This window comes from Pelophylax lessonae, assembly GCF_965119305.1.
Source record: "Pelophylax lessonae genome assembly, chromosome: 1".
NCBI lineage: Eukaryota > Metazoa > Chordata > Amphibia > Anura > Ranidae > Pelophylax > Pelophylax lessonae.
In genome coordinates this window covers 99,922,859-99,943,654 of record NC_138768.1, presented here as the reverse complement: position 1 = coordinate 99,943,654, position 20,796 = coordinate 99,922,859, and the positions used below count along the sequence as shown (strand labels likewise).

At 42.7% G+C, this 20,796-nt stretch overlaps 1 protein-coding gene across 1 annotated transcript in view; it reads left to right on the top strand.

Annotated features, from left to right (window-relative positions):
* Nucleotides 1-20,796, top strand: part of LOC309563338 (chondroitin sulfate proteoglycan 4-like) — a 133,819-nt gene that overhangs the window by 60,793 nt on the left and 52,230 nt on the right. The window contains exons 2-3 of the mRNA XM_082267733.1: nucleotides 824-987; nucleotides 3,207-6,737. Coding sequence (XP_082123859.1) covers nucleotides 824-987; nucleotides 3,207-6,737 — 3,695 coding nt within the window. The remainder of the gene's footprint in view (nucleotides 1-823; nucleotides 988-3,206; nucleotides 6,738-20,796) is intronic.

Here is a 20,796-nt window from a genome sequence, read left to right as displayed (position 1 = left end):
AAAGGGGGCTTCTACTAAATACTGAGCAAAGGGTCTGAATACTTAGGACCATGTGATATTTCAGTTTTTCTTTTTTAATAAATCTGCAACAATGTCAACAATTCTGTGTTTTTCTGTCAGTATGGGGTGCTATGTGTACATTCATGAGGAAGAAGAATGAACCTAAATGATTTTAGCAAATGGCTGCAATATAACAAAGAGTGAAAAATTTAAGGGGGTCTGAATACTTTCCGTACCCACTGTACATACATACATACATACATACATACATACATACATACATACATACATACATACACCATCCATGCAAACAATCAAAGTGCTCAGTGCTTCTCCTCCACCTGTGTGATTAAGCCGCTCACCTTGCATTCTGACCCCTGTTTCACCATTAGCAGTTCCCTTCTGGGGTTAAATGTAGTCAGGTATCAGTCGTCGACAATATGTCAGGGGGTATATAAAAAAAAAAAGCCAACATCTAGTGCTCTCTAGACTGAATGTTTATTAAAAATGATCATAAAACAACTCGCAAGTAAAGCACTTGAGCAGTGCAGGCTGTTCCCTCATGAACCATGTCAAATGCAGTGGCCGCGATTCGACGTCGACACGCAGGCTCCGCACCGCGTTACGTCAGGTATTCGCTTCCTCGGGTGCTTTAAGTTCTTGACTCATTCAATTTGAGAGTTTTCTCTCATCCATCCCTGCAACAAATCTGTGATTACGATCTTCCTGTAGCTTTTGTCTGATATCTAATGAGTCTCAAGCATGTATCTCTCTTTTAGTGTTTGTTTTGGATTGACCGTCCACTTTCTCCTGCTTTTTATAGCTTCTTTTTATGGTGAAAGTTATGTTGAATTGAAGAAGGTGGAATCGTTCTCAAAGATATCGCTTCAGTTACGGTTCCGAACCAGCAAGGCAGATGGGTTACTTTTTCTGGCAGCAGGGAAGGATGATTATTACTTTGTTGGGTTACATGAAGGTCGTGTACAGGTAAGATATATAAACTTCACAGATTTTATATTTCATATTCCAGTAAATGGTATTTTTTGTTGCTGAAAAGTATTTTGTTGCTTTATTTTTTTATACTTTTGTCACTGTCACATATAGTAGTGGCGTTCATCCAGTGGGTGACTCAAAACAAAATGGCCACTGATCTATTTCCTTGACTTGCTTCCCTAGCAGTCTACGCCGCCCTAGCCTACTGATAAAGGCACAGCACCACATTATTGGACTTAGGCCTGTGCTTTTCCAGTGTGTTCTGGCAATTTGAGAGCACTGTACCAAGCAATAGTTATTTGTCTCCTCCTGCCTCACCCATTATAAGTGCTGCAAATGGGGTTACAGGAAGCTAATATAAAGACATTTTGTCTATTAGATATAATATAAATTTATATTTTCTATGAATACATAACTGGAATAATCCCTTCCTTTCCAAAATCTGTATATTATCATTTCTGTCTTCCTTGCTGATTGTATATAAACCAACATCGCTTATTCAGAAGGTGCATGGCTGCTATCAGATCCAGTTGTCACTGACAGCTTTAGCCCTAAAGTGGGAGAAAACTCCCATCTCAGACTTGTACCTATAGGTAAGCCTATAATAGGGCTTACCTATAGGTACTGTAAATATCTCCTAATTGTGCACTATTTAGGAGATATTTACTGTATATGCATGTCATCTGCGCATGTGCTCTGAAGGAACGGTCACCGTTTTTTCAGAGTCCTGTGCCACAAACAGCGGCTCTCACGAGTTTTTGCGGGAGTGATGTCATTGCGGCTCCAGCCAGTCACACGGCTGGAGTCCACGGACCCAGAAGGAAGACAGGTAAAGATGGAAGTGGTCTCCAGAGATGACCGCTTCGCTGGGGGGGGGGGGCTTCTTTTTCAGGTAAGTGTCACATAATGTGCTAATATATGTGATGCATTCTAGCACATTATGATAATACTTTGCAGGTCAGAAAGAAGAAAAAAAAAACACCTACGGTTTACTACTGCTTTAACAAAGATTGGGAACCAATCAGAGTGGCTTGAATCATGTAATCACAATTTCAGCTATGACCTTTTTCTATTTCAGCTATGATGTGGTCTATTTAGCTATCCCCACCCGGAGAACACATTCTTTTTTGCTAGTGGCTATAACAGTCGCTAGCAATAATCGCATGTAAAATTTTGCAGGCTGGTTGTACCCAAGTTGATCGATCAATTCCGCCTGCCAATACATGGTTTGAATCTTGTCCAGTTTCTGCTGAACCGGCCAAGATTCGAACCGTCTTTGGCCGGCTTAAATTCTTCCTTCTATCCACTCACACAGATTACACAGTTGGATTTATTTACTGCAAGCTTTTTTTTTTTCTTTTTATATTAACCACTTCAGCTCCGGAAGGTTTTACCCCCTTAATGACCAGGCCATGTGTTGCGATTCGGCACTGTGTTGCTTTAACTGACAATTGCGCGGTCATGCGATGCCGAATCCAAATACAATTGATGTCCTTTTTTTTCCCCGCAAATAGAGCTTTCTTTTGGTGGTATTTGATCACCTCTGCTATTTTTATTTATTTACTTTTTTATCGGGACTGCGGCGAACAGATCAGACCCCCTAACTGACATTTTTGACGTTTTTTGGGGACCAGTAACATTAATACAGTAATTAGTGCTAAATAATATGTACTGTTACTGTATAAATGACACTGGCAAGGAAGGGGTTAACTCTGGGGGTGATCAAGGGGTTAAAGGTGTTCCCTTTTGTTCTTACTGTGTGGGGGGGGGGGGGGATGGATTTTCCTGACTGCCTATCACAATTTTAAAGGTCCTGGCAGACTAGGACAATGGAAACGCCAGCAAAATGACCCCATTTTGGAAAGCCCCCCCCCTCAATGTATATTCTGAGGTATATTGAGTCTTTTGAAAATGCAATTTTTTTTCCAATGACATTTCCATAACCTGGCTGCAGTCCTAATTTATCTAAAACGATGCAGTGAGCGATTTTTATTATACTTGACAGTAAGATGAGATGATTTTTTGTGGAAATTTTTTTTTTATTTATTTTTTATCCTGTTCTAATATTCACAGCATTGTGAGATAGATATATAGAATATATATAATTTGTGATCCATCCAATGAACAGTGATTTGGTTATATAATGTATGAATGATATGAAAGCATGATGTCTGATCATAGATATGAGATAACAATATACTTATGTTTTGCAGGTTAAAATGAATTTTGGAAAGGGTGAACTGGTGCTTTCTTTTGACCAAGGCCTACGATTAGATGACTTAAAGTGGCACTTTATCAAAATAAGCCATGAAGACACGGATGTTACCCTTACAGTGGATACGCATGTCAAATCTGATATTATTGTTGGTGGATCCAATACATTTAACATACAGCATGGCCTCTATGTTGGAGGATTTGGCACCCTTAAAGTCCCCTATGCAAAAGATATGCATGCTTATTTTAGGGGATGTCTGGATGATGTCTTATTTAATGAATATGATCTACTGTCTAACCTTAGACCATACGCTGGTCTTAAAAATGTTCATGAGGTATCTCTAGGATGCAGTGATGAGTTCTTTATAAATGAAGAGGATCCTATCAGTTTATTTAGTTCCAAATCATACTTGGCTTTCCCACGCTGGAACATGGAGGATGATGCTGTCTGGGAATGTTTTCTTCAGCCTTCAGTTGGAAGAGGCTTGTTAATGTTTCAGTCGGGGAAAGGCGAATATTTCATTTGTTTAGAAATAATAGACTGGGTTGTAAGAGCCAGCATTGGAAAGGGGAACAATATAGCACAGCTTGATTTCCTAAGTTCTATCACAGAGAATAAATGGCATTACATCAAACTCAAAATCACATCTAGACATTTTCATCTTACAGTAGGGGAGAAGACTGAGAAAGCTCTGCTCCCATCACATGTTAAAACTCATGGTCCCATGTATGTGGGTGGTATCAGTGATGTTTCACGTGACCATGTAAAGCGTTTGGGTCTGACGACACTTTCTGGGAAGCATTCGAAAGGAGGCTCATTTAAAGGCTGTATTAAAAATATAAGGGTGAATTCAGTCAAGCTTGGATATAGAAATGTTTTGTCCACTAAAGATATTTCACCCGGTTGCAAAACTGAAGCTGCACTGAGCACTGTTTCAACACTGGAAGTAAAAACTGTTCTTTTGACATTGGCTCCTACTATTTCTCATGTCCCTACGGTGGTGACCAAGAAAAATGAAAACGATGCCTTCCTCACCCTGAATAATTTGGTGGTACAGGAAGGTAGTAAAGGCACTCTGCAGTCTAAACACATAAAACTGAATTTAAATTTTAAGGAGCTTGGTATTCGTCAGTCTCAAATTTTATTTAAAGTAGTTGGATACCCACTACATGGCCAGCTGAAGTTTGATGTTTCTTCACAAGAGAAGGGTATGTTTACCATGCTAGATCTGTGGCATGGAAGAATTACCTATACTCATGATGGCACCGAAGGATCAAGCGATCAGTTTATCTTTTCTGTTACTACAAATAGCAAAAATGAGATGCCTCCTTATCTTCGTGGGGAAACATTGTACATTCTCAACATAACTGTGACACCCTCTAACGATGCCCCAGAGCTTTCTTTGCCAGAAGGAAATTTGTTCACCCTAGTGGAAAACTCCAAGAAACGCCTTACTGGAAATCTGATAAAAATTTCCGATGTGGACTCTGAGCCACAGAACTTGCATCTGGTAATCCTTGGTAACTTGAATGTAGATTCTGGATTTGTAGAAAACATTAAAGATCCTGAAAAAGCCATTACTACGTTTTCTTATTCTGATTTGCTTGAAGGCCACATATATTATATTCACCGTGGAGTCAAGAATTCAAGACTTGTGATAAGAGTTAGCGATGGTGATAAAGTGAGTAATACAGTCGTGCTAAGAATTTTGGCCATACCGCTAGAATTTAAAGTAGCAAATAACACAGGTATTGAAGTGATTCAAGGAGGAAGTGTTTTACTTCAACCAAGCAACTTGGCAGTGGAAACTAATGCAGTAAACCAGGACATAGAAATTAAACTTGATGTTACAGAAATGCCAAAGTTTGGCCAAATCCAGAGACGAAGTTCTGCAAATGAATGGAAACCAGCAGTCTCCTTTACCCAGCGTTCTCTAGAACGAGAGAGAATACGATACCTTAATACATACAAAGAGATCCAAGAATCTGATGTGATTGACCATTTAAAATTTAAAATTACTGTAGCCAATAAGTCTAGCGAAGAATTTATATTTCCAATTAAAGTACAGTGGCTTAAATATACATTGCTTAAATATATTCCTTTGAAGATTGAGAACACAGAGAAGACCATTTTTGGTGTTGACAATCTACGTGCCATAGTGGAGGAAATTGGTATTGAAGATAAGGATATTTTTTTTAAATTAGAATCCATGCCCACTAAAGGAAATATTCTAAGTAAAAATAAGGTTTTAAGTAAAAATAGTGTGTTCAGTCAGATTGATATTATAGAGGGAAACCTTGAATACAAATTAAATGACCAACCACGTGAAGATGCCCAAGATTCCTTCAAGTTCCTTATATTTACAAAATATGCACAATCAAAGCCGTATAATTTTAGAATACTTATTAAGGCAGACTTGAATAGCATCATTCTGACAAACAAAGGATTGTCATTAGGAGAGGGTGAAACAAAACTTATAACAAAAGATGAGCTGTTTGCACAAACTTTAAATAATAAAACCTTTTCCTTCAAGGTTTTGAGGAGTCCACTCAATGGTAAACTCAAATTGATAAATTTTTCTACTTCTCCAACAAGCAATGATAACATCACTGTCTTTTCCACACAAGATATCTTGGGTGAACGCCTCATGTATGTCCATGACGATTCAGAAACCTTGTCAGATGGCTTTGTTGTTCTTGCTTCTTCTGAATCAGAACCCCCTGACCTAGGTGCTAATCTTATTCAGACGGAATTTACTTTTAACATATCCATAGAGTTGAAGAATGACGAGAAGCCTATCCGTGTGGTTGATAAACTTTTTCATGTAGTCAGAAATAGTCAGAGGTTGCTAACACTGGAAGACTTGTGCTACCATGATCCTGATACCGATTTTGATGATGGTCAATTATTATATACCAGGCGTGGTATTCCAAATGGAGATCTTGTTTCATCTGATGATACTTCTAAAAAGCTTTACCAGTTCACACAGGATGACTTGAAGAATAAACGTGTCCTTTTCATTCACCAGGGTGGGGCCTATGGCCGTTTTGTCTTGTTTGTAACTGATGGAAAACATTACACATCCTCACTGCTAGAAGTTACAGCGTCCGAGCCCTTCATTAAACTAATAAACAATACTGGTTTATTGGTCCAGAAAGGAAAGGATAAAGTGATAACGGCAGCCAACTTTAGCATTGCAACAAACACGTATGTAAAAAGTGAGAGTGACATTCTTTATAGCATAAGTCTACCACCAAAGCATGGAAAGATTATTAGAGAAAAACAGGTTTCAACACTGTTCACACATGAAGACCTAAAAAATGGACGTGTGGCTTACAAGCACGATGACAGCAATCATCTGTCTGACACTTTTACTGTCACTGTGACAATTAATACCGTGTCTGTAGACGTTGAAATTAAAGTTCGAGTCTATTTGGAAAGTCATCAGAGACTTCCAGCAGTACAAAACCTTAAGTCCCTTATGGTTGAAGAAGGAAGGCCAGTTAAAATGGACAAAGACAAGTTGCAAGTAAGTACATTTTGTGAAAGACTTTGGGAGATGCATAAACTGTGTGGATGGTTATTGTAAAGTGGCCATTTGGTAAATGCTCCTAGAAAGAAGTAGCAGTAAAATGCTTACCTGCAAGCAGCACTACGGTTATAGCTGTGGCAATGGTGCAGGTCTGTGTGTGGGAGTGATACTGATTGGCATTTTTGGCAAAGGCAGCCAGTCAGTGCTTTTGTCTCACACAGATCCTATCCCTTACCACTCTAACCATTAGTTATCCAGAAAGCATTGGACTGCTGGCAAGTAGAGGGAAATGGTACCACTTGTAGGTACAGAATTGCTGTTATGAATAGTTAGTATAACTTGGTAATTGGTATTCTCAGACTTTTGGCTAAGATCAAGTGTAGTATCTGTTCTTATCAGTTGGTATGGACCTTGATGGTTAGTATCGGCAGGGGCTGAAATGAACCAGGGCACCCAGGAGAATCTGGGGGACTGGGAAGTAGGCACTGTCAGAGAAAGCCGGATGGGTCCATGGCCTTCTGATTTGAATGGGAAATCGCACCTATCAGTTTGAAGGGAGCGAGAAAGCTGGAAGTCCTCAGCCGGTTAGTACTGCTCCTGGATGTAATTGGTAAGGAATAGGGATGGCGGTGGGAGGGCTTTTCTTCCTGGGTTGAATCTGGCCTTGCAAAAGGCTCGTCCCCAGTTGAAGGCAGGCTCTCCCTAAGCTGTCTACGTTCCAAACCTCCTGGTAGGGATGGGCTACACCGGGTCTGGCCGGGGGCCGAGAGCGAAAGAAGCCCGTGGTGTATGTGCCCCTGGGGTGGCAGCCCAGGGGTGCCGTAATTCTCACTGGTGAGGGGCAGCTCACCTTGAGTTTTTGGCACTTTGGTCACTGCACCACACACTTTTTTCGCACCTGCCTCTTAGGACAGGCCAGACCAGAGCAATTTTTTATTCCTGGTCGAGGGGCCTGTCAAGGTTTTGCACTTCTCCACTTCCCTTTCCCCACTCTTTTTTTTTTTTTTATTTGTTGTGTGTCCACGTTTGTCTTTTTGGTTGTCACTGCACGATTAGTACAGCGTAGGTCCTCGGGCCTGCCCTGAACGTGTTTGGAGGGTGTGGATATGGCCTTCTGGCTTAGTTCGCCCTCTCTCATGGGGTCTCCCTTCGGGGGAGCCCCACCTAGTACTTGGGGTGGGCTGTTTCGGCAGTCCCCCTGGAGAACGGGGTCTGCCTGGTTTCTGCTGGGCAGGCCATAGTGAGTCCACTTTTTGTTTGTCTCACGTTTGCGTGTGTGCACTTTTTTTATGCACCAGGTGTAGTAAAAATCGTATTAAAGAAGAACAAAACATACTGTAAGTATTTACCAAAGCCGTTACTTTCAAGGCATTTCTCTGATCATAACTGTCAGTTGCCAGTGGACATATATGTTCGCTCTCAACTGGACCTTCAAGCCCTCAAATGCTTAGAGTCCTAGCTGGCCATGTGTGCAGTACATGGCAACTGCACATCTAAATAGAGGCCAAGATGGCACGGTCTCTAACAGTAAAGGATGGAAGGGTTTTATTTTGCTTCAAGTGAAGTAACTTTTTTTTTTTTAAATTTAATTATGATTCTTTCTAAAACCATCATTTAAATGTCGTGTAAGACAGTTGCATACTGTATTGCCATGTTAGAGGGTATTCCCCCTAACTATCATTGGAGATGCATTAAACACAATAGCTGTTACACTTGCTTTATGCTTTTTAAGGAGCAAGGTGGAGAGCTGGAAAACAAGTTGTAAGTTGATTTATGTTTTCTTTTTTTTTTTTTTTTTGTTAAATAGACTAAACACCTAGAAATGGTGGTCACCCCTCTCAACCCCCCCCCCTCCCCAAAAAAAAAAATCTATTCTGATGGATCAGAACACCCACAGGTTATATGGTTCAGTTCTTGCGATCTCCCTGCTGGAGATCTTGGTTCTGCCAATCTCAAATGTGAATTTTGACACTTCTTGCATACATGTAAAAATCTAAATATTTTCTAGAAAACTACTTGGAACCCCAAACATATATATTTTTTTTTTTTTAAGCAGAGACACTAGGGAATAAAATATTGCATATTTTTATGTCACATTATATTCGCGTAGCAGTTTTCAAATACTAATTTCTAGGGTAAAAAATACATTTTAAAGATTTTAATGCAAACAAACAAAATATAATACCCGGTTGTTTGGTAAAATATAAAAGAGGAGTTGCACCGGGTAAATGGATACCAAACGTGTCACACTTTAAAATTGCATCCACCCGTGGAACGGTGCCAAACCACGGTACTCAAAAATCTCCATTGGCAACGATTTAAAACCATTACAGTTTACAGTTATAGAGGAGGGTTTTTTTTTGCACTTTTATCTTTTAAATTTTTTTTTATCTCTTATTGCCATCAAAAGGGATGAACAAAATCCCTTGTCATAGCATGGGCCGTGACAGGTCCTATTTATGGAGAGATTTGGGGTCTATTAGACCCCCAGCTGTCTCTTCTGCCCTCCAAAGCACCTGATCAAAGATGGGTTTGAGATGCTTGTTCAAGCCAATAACCGCTTGTTTACATTAGACCGAAAACTGAAAGTGACTAAATCCCTTGTCGTTTCTAAGATCAGAAAGTGGGAAGTAGGTATAACCTCAGTTGCTCTTGCTGTGTCACATGCACTGGATGCTGCCAGTCACATTCTTACCAGGCATCCCAATCAAATGGGAGAGCCTTGGAAAGGTGGCGGGAGGGGGGGGGGGGGGCTCAGCCTTATCTAGCTGTAGACACACAGTGAAAAAAGGTAAAATAGTCCACAAAAAGTCACATAAGAAAATAATTATTATGGATCAAACCACAGGCATCAGCAGACCTCATACAAAGGCTTGATGTCATATCTGTTTGGGTTTTTTTTTGCTTGATGTATAAAAGCTCCTGTTCCTGGCATGTGACTTTGCAGACCTTTTTTTTTTTTTCTTTTAGCTTTAAAGGCGTGCTCTGCTTCTAACTTGTCTATTAACTAGTGGTGCACCGAAATTTCGGCAACTGAAATTTTCGGCCGGAAATGGGCCTATCCCATTTCGGCCGAAAATGGGTCATATATGCCGAAAATGAATAGCAGCAGCAGCTTTCACTTTAATGGTGCGTCATACGCGAACGGATGCCCCTTCCGGGATCCCAGCACGGAGTGCGGGTGGCTGGCTGGCTACATGCCCGCGCAACAGGAGAAGATACTCCGGTACTAGGGGATCGTCTAGACCATCTAGCATCCAACCTTGCGGGCCTATCATCCCCCTATCATTATTAAGATAGCAGAGTTTGGATAACAGTCGAGGTGCACCGGAAATGAGGGAATAACTGAATACATTTGTGGTCAAACATCAGACACTTTAGTTCCATCAGATAAGTGCCACCCACAAACCAATTACGTAATGCATACATGCAAGTTACTTCATTTAGTGACAGTCGAATATTTAATAACCAGACTGAAGCTCATATCCTTGATCCTTTTTTGGTTGCACTTTAATGACTGTGGGTTTTGGCCAGTTATACACCATCTTTGTGAGTCACATCATTGATCATATCTCTTTCACCATGTTAGGAAGGCCTCAGGAAGAGCTAGCAGATGGGACATTTTGGGTTAAATTCCTGTTGTAATTCAATCCTGCACTGATTGTATTGCCTGTGAATTACAGAGACTGTTTTTGAATGGGACTTATCGCAGTATATTATATTATCCGTGATGGCCTGCTTTCATCATTTTTGTGGCAAGCTCAAATCTATATTGTAATTACTAATAAGGACTGGATTTCATTAGGGACTGGCCTGGAAGAAGTGTATTTGCATTCAGAGGATGCAAATAAACTATTTTAAAATCATTTGGGGGTAAAAAGTAATTTTCAGTTTCGGTTTTCGGCCAAGGGCATCCTGAACTTTCGGTTTCTGTTTCGGCCCAGAATTTTCATTTCGGTGCATCCCTACTATTAACTAAGTCTTATCCCTCCAATAAGCTATTTCTCTCCTGAAATAGAAGAGGGAGTTGAAATATATCTTTGCAGTGCTGATTTACACGAACATTCCTGGGATTTGTGAGCTGTGTATCACCAGGTAGAAAAGAGCAATGTAGCTGATTGTAAACATAATTGTCAGAGCTTGATAAAAAGCATTAGGGATATGTACAGTGCCTTGCAAAAGTATTAACTTCCCTTGGCATTTTTCATGTTTTGTTGCCTCACAACCTGGATTTAGCATGGATTGTTTGAGGATTTGCATCATTTAATTTACAGAACATGCCCACAACTTTGAAGATTTTTTTTCTCCTCTCACCTTCCAGGACGGCAACACATGAGAGATGAGGCTCCACTCTACAGGAAACACAATCAGTTCAGTTGTTAAAAGGCCCCACCTTTCCCCTTGTCCCTCAGTATTGATTACGTTTTTGCTACAGCAAAACGTTAATTTTTTTTCTCTGACCTGAAGACTGTGTGTTGGATGACCCCCCCGCAAGGCAGGTTCTGGAATGCCGGTGAAGACCGCACTCTTCCTGCACGCCTTCGATAGGCTTTCTCACAGGTTGCTTCGGTGATACGGGCAGTCGATCACAAACAGTGGTGGTCCCTCCAGAGCCTGTTGCCTGCTCTTTAGCAGGGGTCTCCTCCTGTCCTCCCTTCCATACAGCCAGACGGTTCGGCTGTGGGACATAGTGGCGGCTTGGAGGGGGACCCAGCTCGCTCCAAGCCTCGCTTTGAAACCGGAAATTCCGGTTTGTGCAGGAAAAGCGGCTCATGCGCAGTGCGACCTCGAAGAAGGAATCTAGTACGGAGGAGACGCCGGACCTGCATAGTGGCAGTAAGGCAGACTCTCCAGCTAAATAAGAAATATGAAGCCCACCACAACCCACCTCATGGAGAAGGAGGAGGGAAAGTCGGCGCAGGTAGCTACAGGCAAGAGCAGATCGGTGCACCTTAAGTGCAGTTTTTCCTTATTGGGGGGTATTACTGTTCCTCTTTCAAGGAAGCGTCAGGCTTAGCCCCTGGTGGTTACCATGCTCTCCCCATCGGGGGACCTGTGGCCACGTTTTTGTGGGGTAGGAAGCGCGATCTTGTATTTGTCTCTTCTCTTGCAGAATCCCCAGGTGGAACCCAGAAGGCCTCTGATAAACCAACCCCTGTATCTGCAAGCACTAGCTCCTTTTAAGAAGTGTGGTAATTGCGGGGAGAAACTGCCCAGATCTCACATCAAGCTCTTTTGTTACAGGTGTATTAACAAACTGGCTGGTAAGGAGATCATTAATTCAGCAGGGTGAGCCATTTGGGTTAATGCTTGGGAAGGCGACTTCAGAAGTGAAGCTCTGTGGGCTACCTTTTGAAGGGTCCCTGCTGTATGACTCAGGCCTGGATGAAGTGTTGTCCAGGTCTTCTGAGAAGGGGGGAAGAAATTTCCTAGCAAGCCCAAAAGGAAAAGATATAGGAAATTTTTTCGTGGCCCCCGGGGGCAAAGTCAACAGAGAGCCAAAGAAGAACCCAATAAGAAGTGGGGCTTTGGTAGAGGTAGGCAAAGAAGTAATTTGCTCTTCCCCTCTCCAAGCTCAAGCGCCAAAAATACTAAGTGACGCCAGAGTCAAAGTGGGGGGCAGACTGTCTCAATTAATTTCCCAATGGGAGGAAATCTCAGTCAGTCCATACATTTTTCACCTCATTCAGGAAGACTACCGCCTAGAATTTTCATCCATACCCCCACTAGAAGTGACTTTAACTCATCCTCCAAAGGATGTACTAAAAAGAAGCGCCCTTTTGTATGGGATTCAAGAACTGGCGGAACAACTAGTGATAGTTCCTGTGCCAGAAGATCAGCTTTACCAAGGCTTTAACTCCCACGTGTTCGTGGTACCCAAGCCCTCGGGGAAATACTGCCTTATCATAAACCTCAGAAACTTAAAGTTCCTAGAGTATAAGAGGTTTTCAATGGAAGGTATTTATACAGTTTGCAAAAAACCTGTTGAAAGATGTTTGACTACTCTGGATCTCAGGGATGTCTACCTGCATGTTCCGATTCATCTGGAAAACCAGGCCTTTCTGAGATTTGCGGTGGTTACCAAGGAGGGGACTGTGCATTGGCAGTTTAGGGCACTCCCCTTTGGTCTAGCAGCCAATCCAAGGATTTTTACCAAGATCCTGGCAGAAGCCGTGGCCTATCTTCATCTCCAGGGAATAGCTTTGATTCCTTACCTGGACAATCTACAGATTTTTGGTCTGTCGGTGGACCAAGTGAGATCAAACACCCAGAAGGTGTTAACAGTCCTACAGATGCTAGGCTGGTTGATCAGCATGGAAAAGTCATCCCTGGAGCCGGCCCAGGTTCAGAACTTTTTAGGGTCTCTTCGGTGAAAGGGCTGATGGTTGCCCCCTCGTGCTCAAGGAGAGAGATCCTGAGAGTTCTGGGGCTCATGTCAGCCAGCATCCCAGCAGTAGTTTGGGTGCAGTTACACTCAAGAGAGTGAGACCTTCAATTCTTCCACCTTTCCTCCTGGGACAAAAAGAGTTCCTAGACGAAAGTGTGATCCTCACCCCTCAGGTAAAAGGTACCAAGCAATTTGGAAAAGGGCAGTCCTTGGGGTCAGTGGAGCCCTCTGAAGGTCACCACAGATGCAAGTGCTTGCGGGTGGGGGACTCCTCTAGAGGGAGGCAAAGCCCAGGGCACTTGGGACAAGGAAGTAGCCCAGTCGTCCTCATACTTCAGAGAACTCAGAGCAGTGGGCAAAGCCCTAAGAGCCTTCAAGAGTTCCATTTCAGGCATTGAAATTTCAGGTCTGCTCCGACGATGCTAAAACAGTAGCTTACCTGAATCACCTAGGGGGTACCAGGTCCAGACCCCTGTTGGTACTAGCCCAGGAAATCCTAGTCTGGGCCGAAGGAAGGGTGATCTCCCTGTCAGCCATTTTACATGAAAGGGGAAAGCAACTGGGAAGCAGATTTCCTCAGTCGCCATCCAATAAGACAAGGGGAGTGGGAGCTAAATCCAAAGGTTTCAGACACTAGTCCAGAAATTCGGCTGCCCAGAAATAGACCTTTTTGCATGCCTACAGAACAGAAAGGTAAGGAGATTCTTTTCCCTTTCATGGGAAAGAGGGATGGTGGGCCTGGATGCTCTGGCCCAGATATGGCAGTTTGAGTTAGCCTATGCCTTTCCCCCTTATACTTCGGCTTTTACAGAAGCTCAGTCGTTCCCCAGGTCTCCCCCTCCTGATTGCGCCATGGTGGCCAAGGAGGACGTGGTTTGGGACCCTGAAGGCGTTATCGGTGGCGCCTCCTTGGAAGCTTTCGAACCTCCCAGACCTACTATTGCAGGGACCAGTTTGGCACCCCAGGCCGGAGGTCTTCCAGTTGACGGTCTGGTTAGGGAGCGCCAGATCCTTAAAGGTCTGCTCAGAGTGATAGACACACTCCTGAGCAGGAAACCAATAACGAGGAAAATATACTAAAGTTTGGAAAACATTTTGTACCTGGCGTAGGCAGAAGCAAATTTCTTCCGCCTCTGTCCCCATAATCTTGAGTTTCCTACATGATGGGGTAGAAAATGGTGGGGCGGTCAACAGTGCACCCTTCGGGTACAAATAGCAGCTCTCTGTTTTTCTAGATACGAGACTTGCAAAAGAACCTTTTTAGTTAAAAGATTTTTAACGGCCAGGGATAGCGCTACCCCGTCACTAGAGACAGGTTCCCTCCTTGGGACCTGACTAGGGTTCTAGAGGCGTTATCTAGAAACCCTTTTTTACCTATAAAAGTGGTTCACTTTAAGTTTTTGTCCCTATAACTAGCCTTCCTGTTAGCTGTCATGACAGCCAGAAGGGTAGGGGACTTAAAAGGTCTTTCGATTTAAAGAACCATTTATGTTGATCTTCCCAGATAGGATTATCCTCAGGCCAAATCCTCTATATCTGTCCAAAGTAGCATCTTCCTTTCACAGGAAGCAGGAGATAATTTTACCATCCTTTTTGTGATAACCCTAGAAATGAAAAGGAAATTAAATTTCATTGTTTAGATGTGAGGAGATGCCTCCTCACTTATTTACAGAGGATCAGGTAGTTTAGAAGATCTAGTCAACTTTTGATCCTCTACTCTGGACCAAGAAAGCAACTGCAAGCAAGAAAACCTTCAGTCACTAGGTGGATCAGGCAAGCCATTACCATGTCTGAAGTTTCAGGTATTCCTGTGCCAGCAAAACTGAAAGCCCACTCAACCAGAGCACTGGCAACTTCCTGGGCCGAAAAAGCGGGAACTTCCTGGGAACAGATTCGCAGTGCAGCTACCTGGTCCAGTAATGACACTTTTCTGAAGCACTACCGAGTGGAGGTACTGACTCAGCAAGACCTAGCCTTTGGCCGAAAGGTACTACAGGCCCACTCTAAGGTAGGCCTGTGGTTACTTTATTATCCTCTTATGTGTTGCCGTCCTGGAAGGTGAGAGGAGAAATCTGTCTGTTAGACTTACTGGTAACTGGACAGCAGGCCTACTTCCCGCCCTGTTAAAAGGGTGAGGAAAGAATGTAAACAATAGGTGGCAAGTACCTGTGATTATACATCCCTTGTGAATCGGTTGGAGAACTACTTTTTTTACAATTCAGGGACAAGGGGAAGGGTGGGGCCTTTTAGCAACTGTGAACTGATTGTGTTTCCTGAAGGGTGGAGCCTCTCATCTCTCATGTGTTGCCGTCCTGGAAGGTGAGAGGAGAAACACCGTTACCGGTGAGTCTAACCGACTTTTTTCTTCCTTTTTTTTTTTTTTTTCTTCTTTTCGTTTCTTTTTCCCCCCTAAAGTCAATACTTTTTGTACCTGCCGAACGATAAATTGAAAGGTTAATGTGTTTCTCGGCCGACCTGTTTGCACTAGGCATATGTAACAAACTGAACGGATTAATTTATGTCCATTGAACGATTTATCGTTCAAAAGTCGGTCATTACATGATGGCACGATCCTCTGCTCTCACGGCCAATTTTTCATTTTTCGAAAATTAGTTTGCCTGATTTTTCGGCTACTGTATGGCCAGCATTAAGTCTGACCACAGATTTTCTATTGGATTGAGGTCTGGGCTTTGACTAGTTCATTCCAACACATTTACATGTTTCCCCTTAAACCACTCAAGTGTTGGTTTAGCAGTGTGTTTGGGGTCATTGTCCTGCTGGAAGGTGAACCTCCGTCCTAGCCTCAAATCACGCACCGAGTGGTACAGGTTTATCTCTGTATTTAGCACCATCCATTTTTCCCTCAACTCTGACCAGTTTCCCAGTCCTGGCTGTTGAAAAACATTCCCACAGCATGATGCTTCCACCACCATGTTTCATTGTGGGGATGGTGTTCTTTGGGTGATGTGATGTGTTGGGTTTGCACCAGACATAGCCTTTTCTTTGATGGCCGAAAAGTTCAATTTTAATCTCATCAGACCAGAGCACCTTCCTCCATACATTATGGGAGTCTCCCACATGCCTTTTCGCAAACTCAAAATGTGCCATTTTGTTTTTTGCTGAAAGTAATGGTTTTCTTCTGGCCACTCTGCCATGAAGCCCAACTCTATGGCCCATACGGCTTATTGTCCTCCTATGTACAGATACTCCAATCTCTGCTGTGGAACTCTGCAGCTCCTCCAGGGTTACCTTAGGTCTCTGTGCTGCCTCTATGATTAATGCCCGCCTTGCCCGGTCCGTGAGTTGTAGTGGGCGGCAGTCTATTGGCAGGTTTGCTGTTGTGCCATATTCTTCCCATTTGATAGATTTGATGGTGCTCCTGGGGATCATCAAAGATTTGGATATTTTTATACCCTAACCCTGACTTGTACTTCTCAACATTATCCCTTACTTGTTTGGAGAGTTCCTTGGTCTTCATGGCAGTGTTTGGTTAGTGGTGTCTCTTGCTTAGGTGTTGCAGCCTCTGGGGCCTTTCAAAAAAGGTGTGTATATGTAATGACTTAGATTGCACACAGGTGGACATCATTTCACTAATTATGTGACTTCTGAAGTCTTCTGGTTGCACCAGAGCTTTTTATGGGCTTCTTAACAAAGGGGGTGAATACATACGCACATGCCAATTTTCTGTTTTCTATTTCTAAAAAAAATATATATTTTTCATTTCACTTCACCAACTTAGCCTATTGTGTTCTGATCCATCACATAAAATTCAGATTAACAAAACATTTAACTTAAGGCTGTAATTTAACAAAATAGGTAAAAAGTCAAGGGTGTGAACACTTTTGCAAGGAACTGTATTGTATATGTTTTTTTTTTTTTTTTTTTACATGCAATGTAATTTAACACAGGCACATTGGGTTGAAGTTGGACTTTGGGATTAGAATATTTTATCTTAACCACTTAAGCCCCGGAAGATTTTACCCCCTTCCTGACCAGGGGGTATTTTGCGATTCGGCACTGCGTGACTTTAACGGACAATTGCGCGGTCGTGCGACGCTGTACCTAAACGAATTTGGCGTCCTTTTTTTCCCACAAACAGAGCTTTCTTTTGGTGGTATTTGATCACCTGTGCGATTTTTTGATCACGCGCTATAAACAAAAAAAAGCGTCAATTTTGCAAAAATAGCAATATTTTTCACATTTTTTTTATATGAAATTCCCCCCCAAAAAAATTTAAAAATCAAAATTTTTTAACATTTTCGGCCAATTTGTTTTATGCTACCTATGTTTGGTAAAAAAAATCGCAAAAAGCGTATTTTGATTGGTTTGCGCAAAAGTCATCGCGTTTACTAACAAAGAGAAAGATTTTTTTAATTTTTGTTGTGTTTTTTTTTTTTTAAGGCGTAATGGTGGCGATCTGCGATTTTTTTTTTTTTTTTTTTTTTTGCGGTACTGCGACATTGGGGCGGACAGATCGGACCCTTGACTGACATCTTTGACACTTTTGGGGTTACCAGTGACATTTCTACAGTAATCAGTGCTATACATATGCACTGTTACTGTAAAAATACACTGGTGGTGAAGGGGTTGACTTTATTTGAGAGGGAGGGGCTGTGTGTGTCCCTAGGGGCGTGCTTTCTACTGTGACTTCAGATGTATGAAGAGTGATCGACGGTTCTACATAGTAGAACCGTATGATCATCCTTCATACACAGGGGAGAATGACAGGCAGCTTGTTTACACAAGCCGCCTGACTTTCTCCCTCTCCCACGCCGATCGCCGAGTGACCGGCGGACATCGGGTCCGCCGGTCACACGCGCGAGGGGGGTCCGTGACCACGCCTCCGGGGGCGCGCGCGCTCGCTCCCTAGACCCTCACAGACTAGCGACGTAGACCTACGTCGCTTTGCCTGTGAGGGGCTGACTGCCGACGTAGATCTGCGTTAGGCAGTCGGCAAGTGGTTAAATTGATATTAAACACACACACTGTTTAATTTACATTGTCCTTTCTATTTCTGTATGTGGATGATAGCACTGTAAATAAAAAGGGGAAAAAAAAAATCTACTTTTTTTTTTTTTTTTTTTTTCCCTAACCGATATACAGCTGTCACGTGACCCAGATCTTTCCCACCCTGCATGCAGCAAAATATAAGCAGGAGGAGCTTTTAGTTCTCTGCTTCCAGTCACCTATTCAAAATGTGAAAAAAACAGCCCTTGGAATCAGTGTTAATTTCGTCGACTAAAACTGACTAAAACGTTTTCGTCGACTAACACAATTCAGATGACTAAAATACGACTAAAACTAAAATGGCATTTTAGTCTTAAGACTAAAATACGACTAAAACTAAAATGGCATTTTAGTCAAAAGACTATAACTAAAACTAAATCAAAATTTGCTGCCAAAAATTAACACTGGTGCATGCTCAAAGCATAAATAATAACATATTAGATTTTTCACTCCATGACCAGCAGTAGTATATAATGAGTTTGGAAATTGTAGAGAAATGCTTAAATAATGCAATACAAATTACAATTGAACTACACCCATTTGATTATAGATGACTAAAATGAGTTTTAGTCGACTAAAATGTAGGGCGTTTTAGTCGACTAAAATGTAGGGCGTTTTAGTCGACTAAAATATACTGGAGTTTTAGTCGACTAAATACGACTAAAACTAAAACACTTGCAGAAGACTAAAATAGGACTAAAACTAAAATGCCATTTTAATCCGAAGACTAAAACTAAATTGAAATTTGCTGCCAAAATTAACACTGCTTGGAATACAGAGTAAAAAATAAACAAAATCCACAAACTGTTTTAAATTGGCACACAAATATATTTCTCTTTCGTTCATTGACGGACACAGCTCTTGATCTTCTTAACCATTGGTTTATTCTGCCTCCTACAAAAGTAGGACACTAGGCAGAAAAAAAGTCTGGCTACTCCTATGGGCAGTACCGGGGGGGTATACTCCCTCTTTCTGCTATAGGTACTTTTTTTTTCTGCCTAGTCCAGGAGTAAAAACCTAGTTCCTTGCTGGGATCTCTGGTCCTGGCAATTTATTTATTTTTTTCTTTTTAGATAGATTTTTTTTTTCTCCTGTTTTTTTCCTGTGAGATCTACAACTGCTAAACTGGGCGATGGGCTGGATAATCTAAATCCAGTATAAGGAGATGGAGGGCACTCTGGATAGTGGATTCTGGGCAGAGGCGATGTCCGCAATGGATTGGATACAGAACAGGCAAGCAGGTGTCTCAGCAGCACTAGGGCAGCAATTCCAAGAGGGAAGCAAACTCTGGTACAAAGAAAACAAACAAACAGAAGGCGCCTCTAAGTGCAGAAAACAAGACTTTTAGAGCCGGTTCACATTAGAGCGATCCGAATTGCCGGGGCGACCTCACAAGTCGCGGCGCTGCTCGCGCCGCGACCTCGGGGCGGCCGGCACGGACTTCATAACATTGAAGTCTATGCATGTTGCTCCGGGTTGCCCCAAAGAAGCTACGGACCCTTTTTCTAAGTCGGAGCGACTTGTGTCGCTCCTATTAGAACGGGTCCACAGCTTCTCTATGGCAGACGACCTACAGCGACCTGTCAGGCGACCAGGTCGCCTGACAGGTCGCCCCAGTGTGAACCGGCTCTTATTGCCAAAGAATAAAAATGCACTTGCTAGCATTAAAATAAACCAGGCTCATCATAGGATGTGGCAAGAAATCCAGTGACGGGTGGTCCCGGGTTGTCCAATGTGCAGCTTGATGGTGAAGATTCCAACCAACCAGCAGAGGGTGGATGTAGGTGAAAGAACCAGAAAGGACAGCCTTGCTGCCGGGACCAGCATGGAACACAAATGCCAGGAAATGATGTCAAAGGGGCGGTACGCGTTTCAGGGCGTCGATTGGCTCCTCCTTCATGCCAATCAGCATGAAGGAGCAAATCGACGCTCTTAAATGCGTACCGCCCCTTTGACATCACTTCCTGGCATTTGTGTTTTTTACGATGGTCCCGGCAGCACAGCTGTCTTTTCCTGGTTCTTTCTCCTGTGGCTCCCCTCTTCTGGGTTAAGCAGAAACTGGCCTTGAGTACCAAGTATCAAGGGTCAGGTGTCGGCCTTAGTGGCCTTTTTTCACTGGCCCTTGGCCACATACTCCCCTGATACATACTTTTCTTCAGAGAGTTAGGCACTTGACCACTCCAGTGTGGTCTCTGTTGCAGCCTTGGGACCCCAATTTGGTGCTCTGTCTTCCAGAAACCTCCTTTAGAGAATCTTTGGGAGACTCCCCTGCTTACGCTGTCCCAGAAGGTGGCCTTTTTGGTGGCGATCACCTCTGCATGCAGGGTGTCGGAACTGACAGCATCCTGTCGTTTATCTTACTTGGTGGTTCACAGAGATAAGGTGGTTCTTTGCCTCTGTCGTTTCTTCCTCAGGTTGTCTCTGATTTTCATTTGAATGAAGACATTGTGTTGCCTTCCCTTTGTCCCAGGCCAAAATATCTGAAGGAAATTGCTTTTCATGCCTTGGATGTGGTCCGGGCAATTAGGGTGTACCTGGCAGCTACAGAATCTTTTAGGAAGTCAGACTCCCCTATTTGTGCTGACGGATGGGTCTCAGAAAGTGTTGTCCGCTTCCTCTGTGACCATTTCCAGATTGATCAGACAGGCGGTGGTTCAGGTC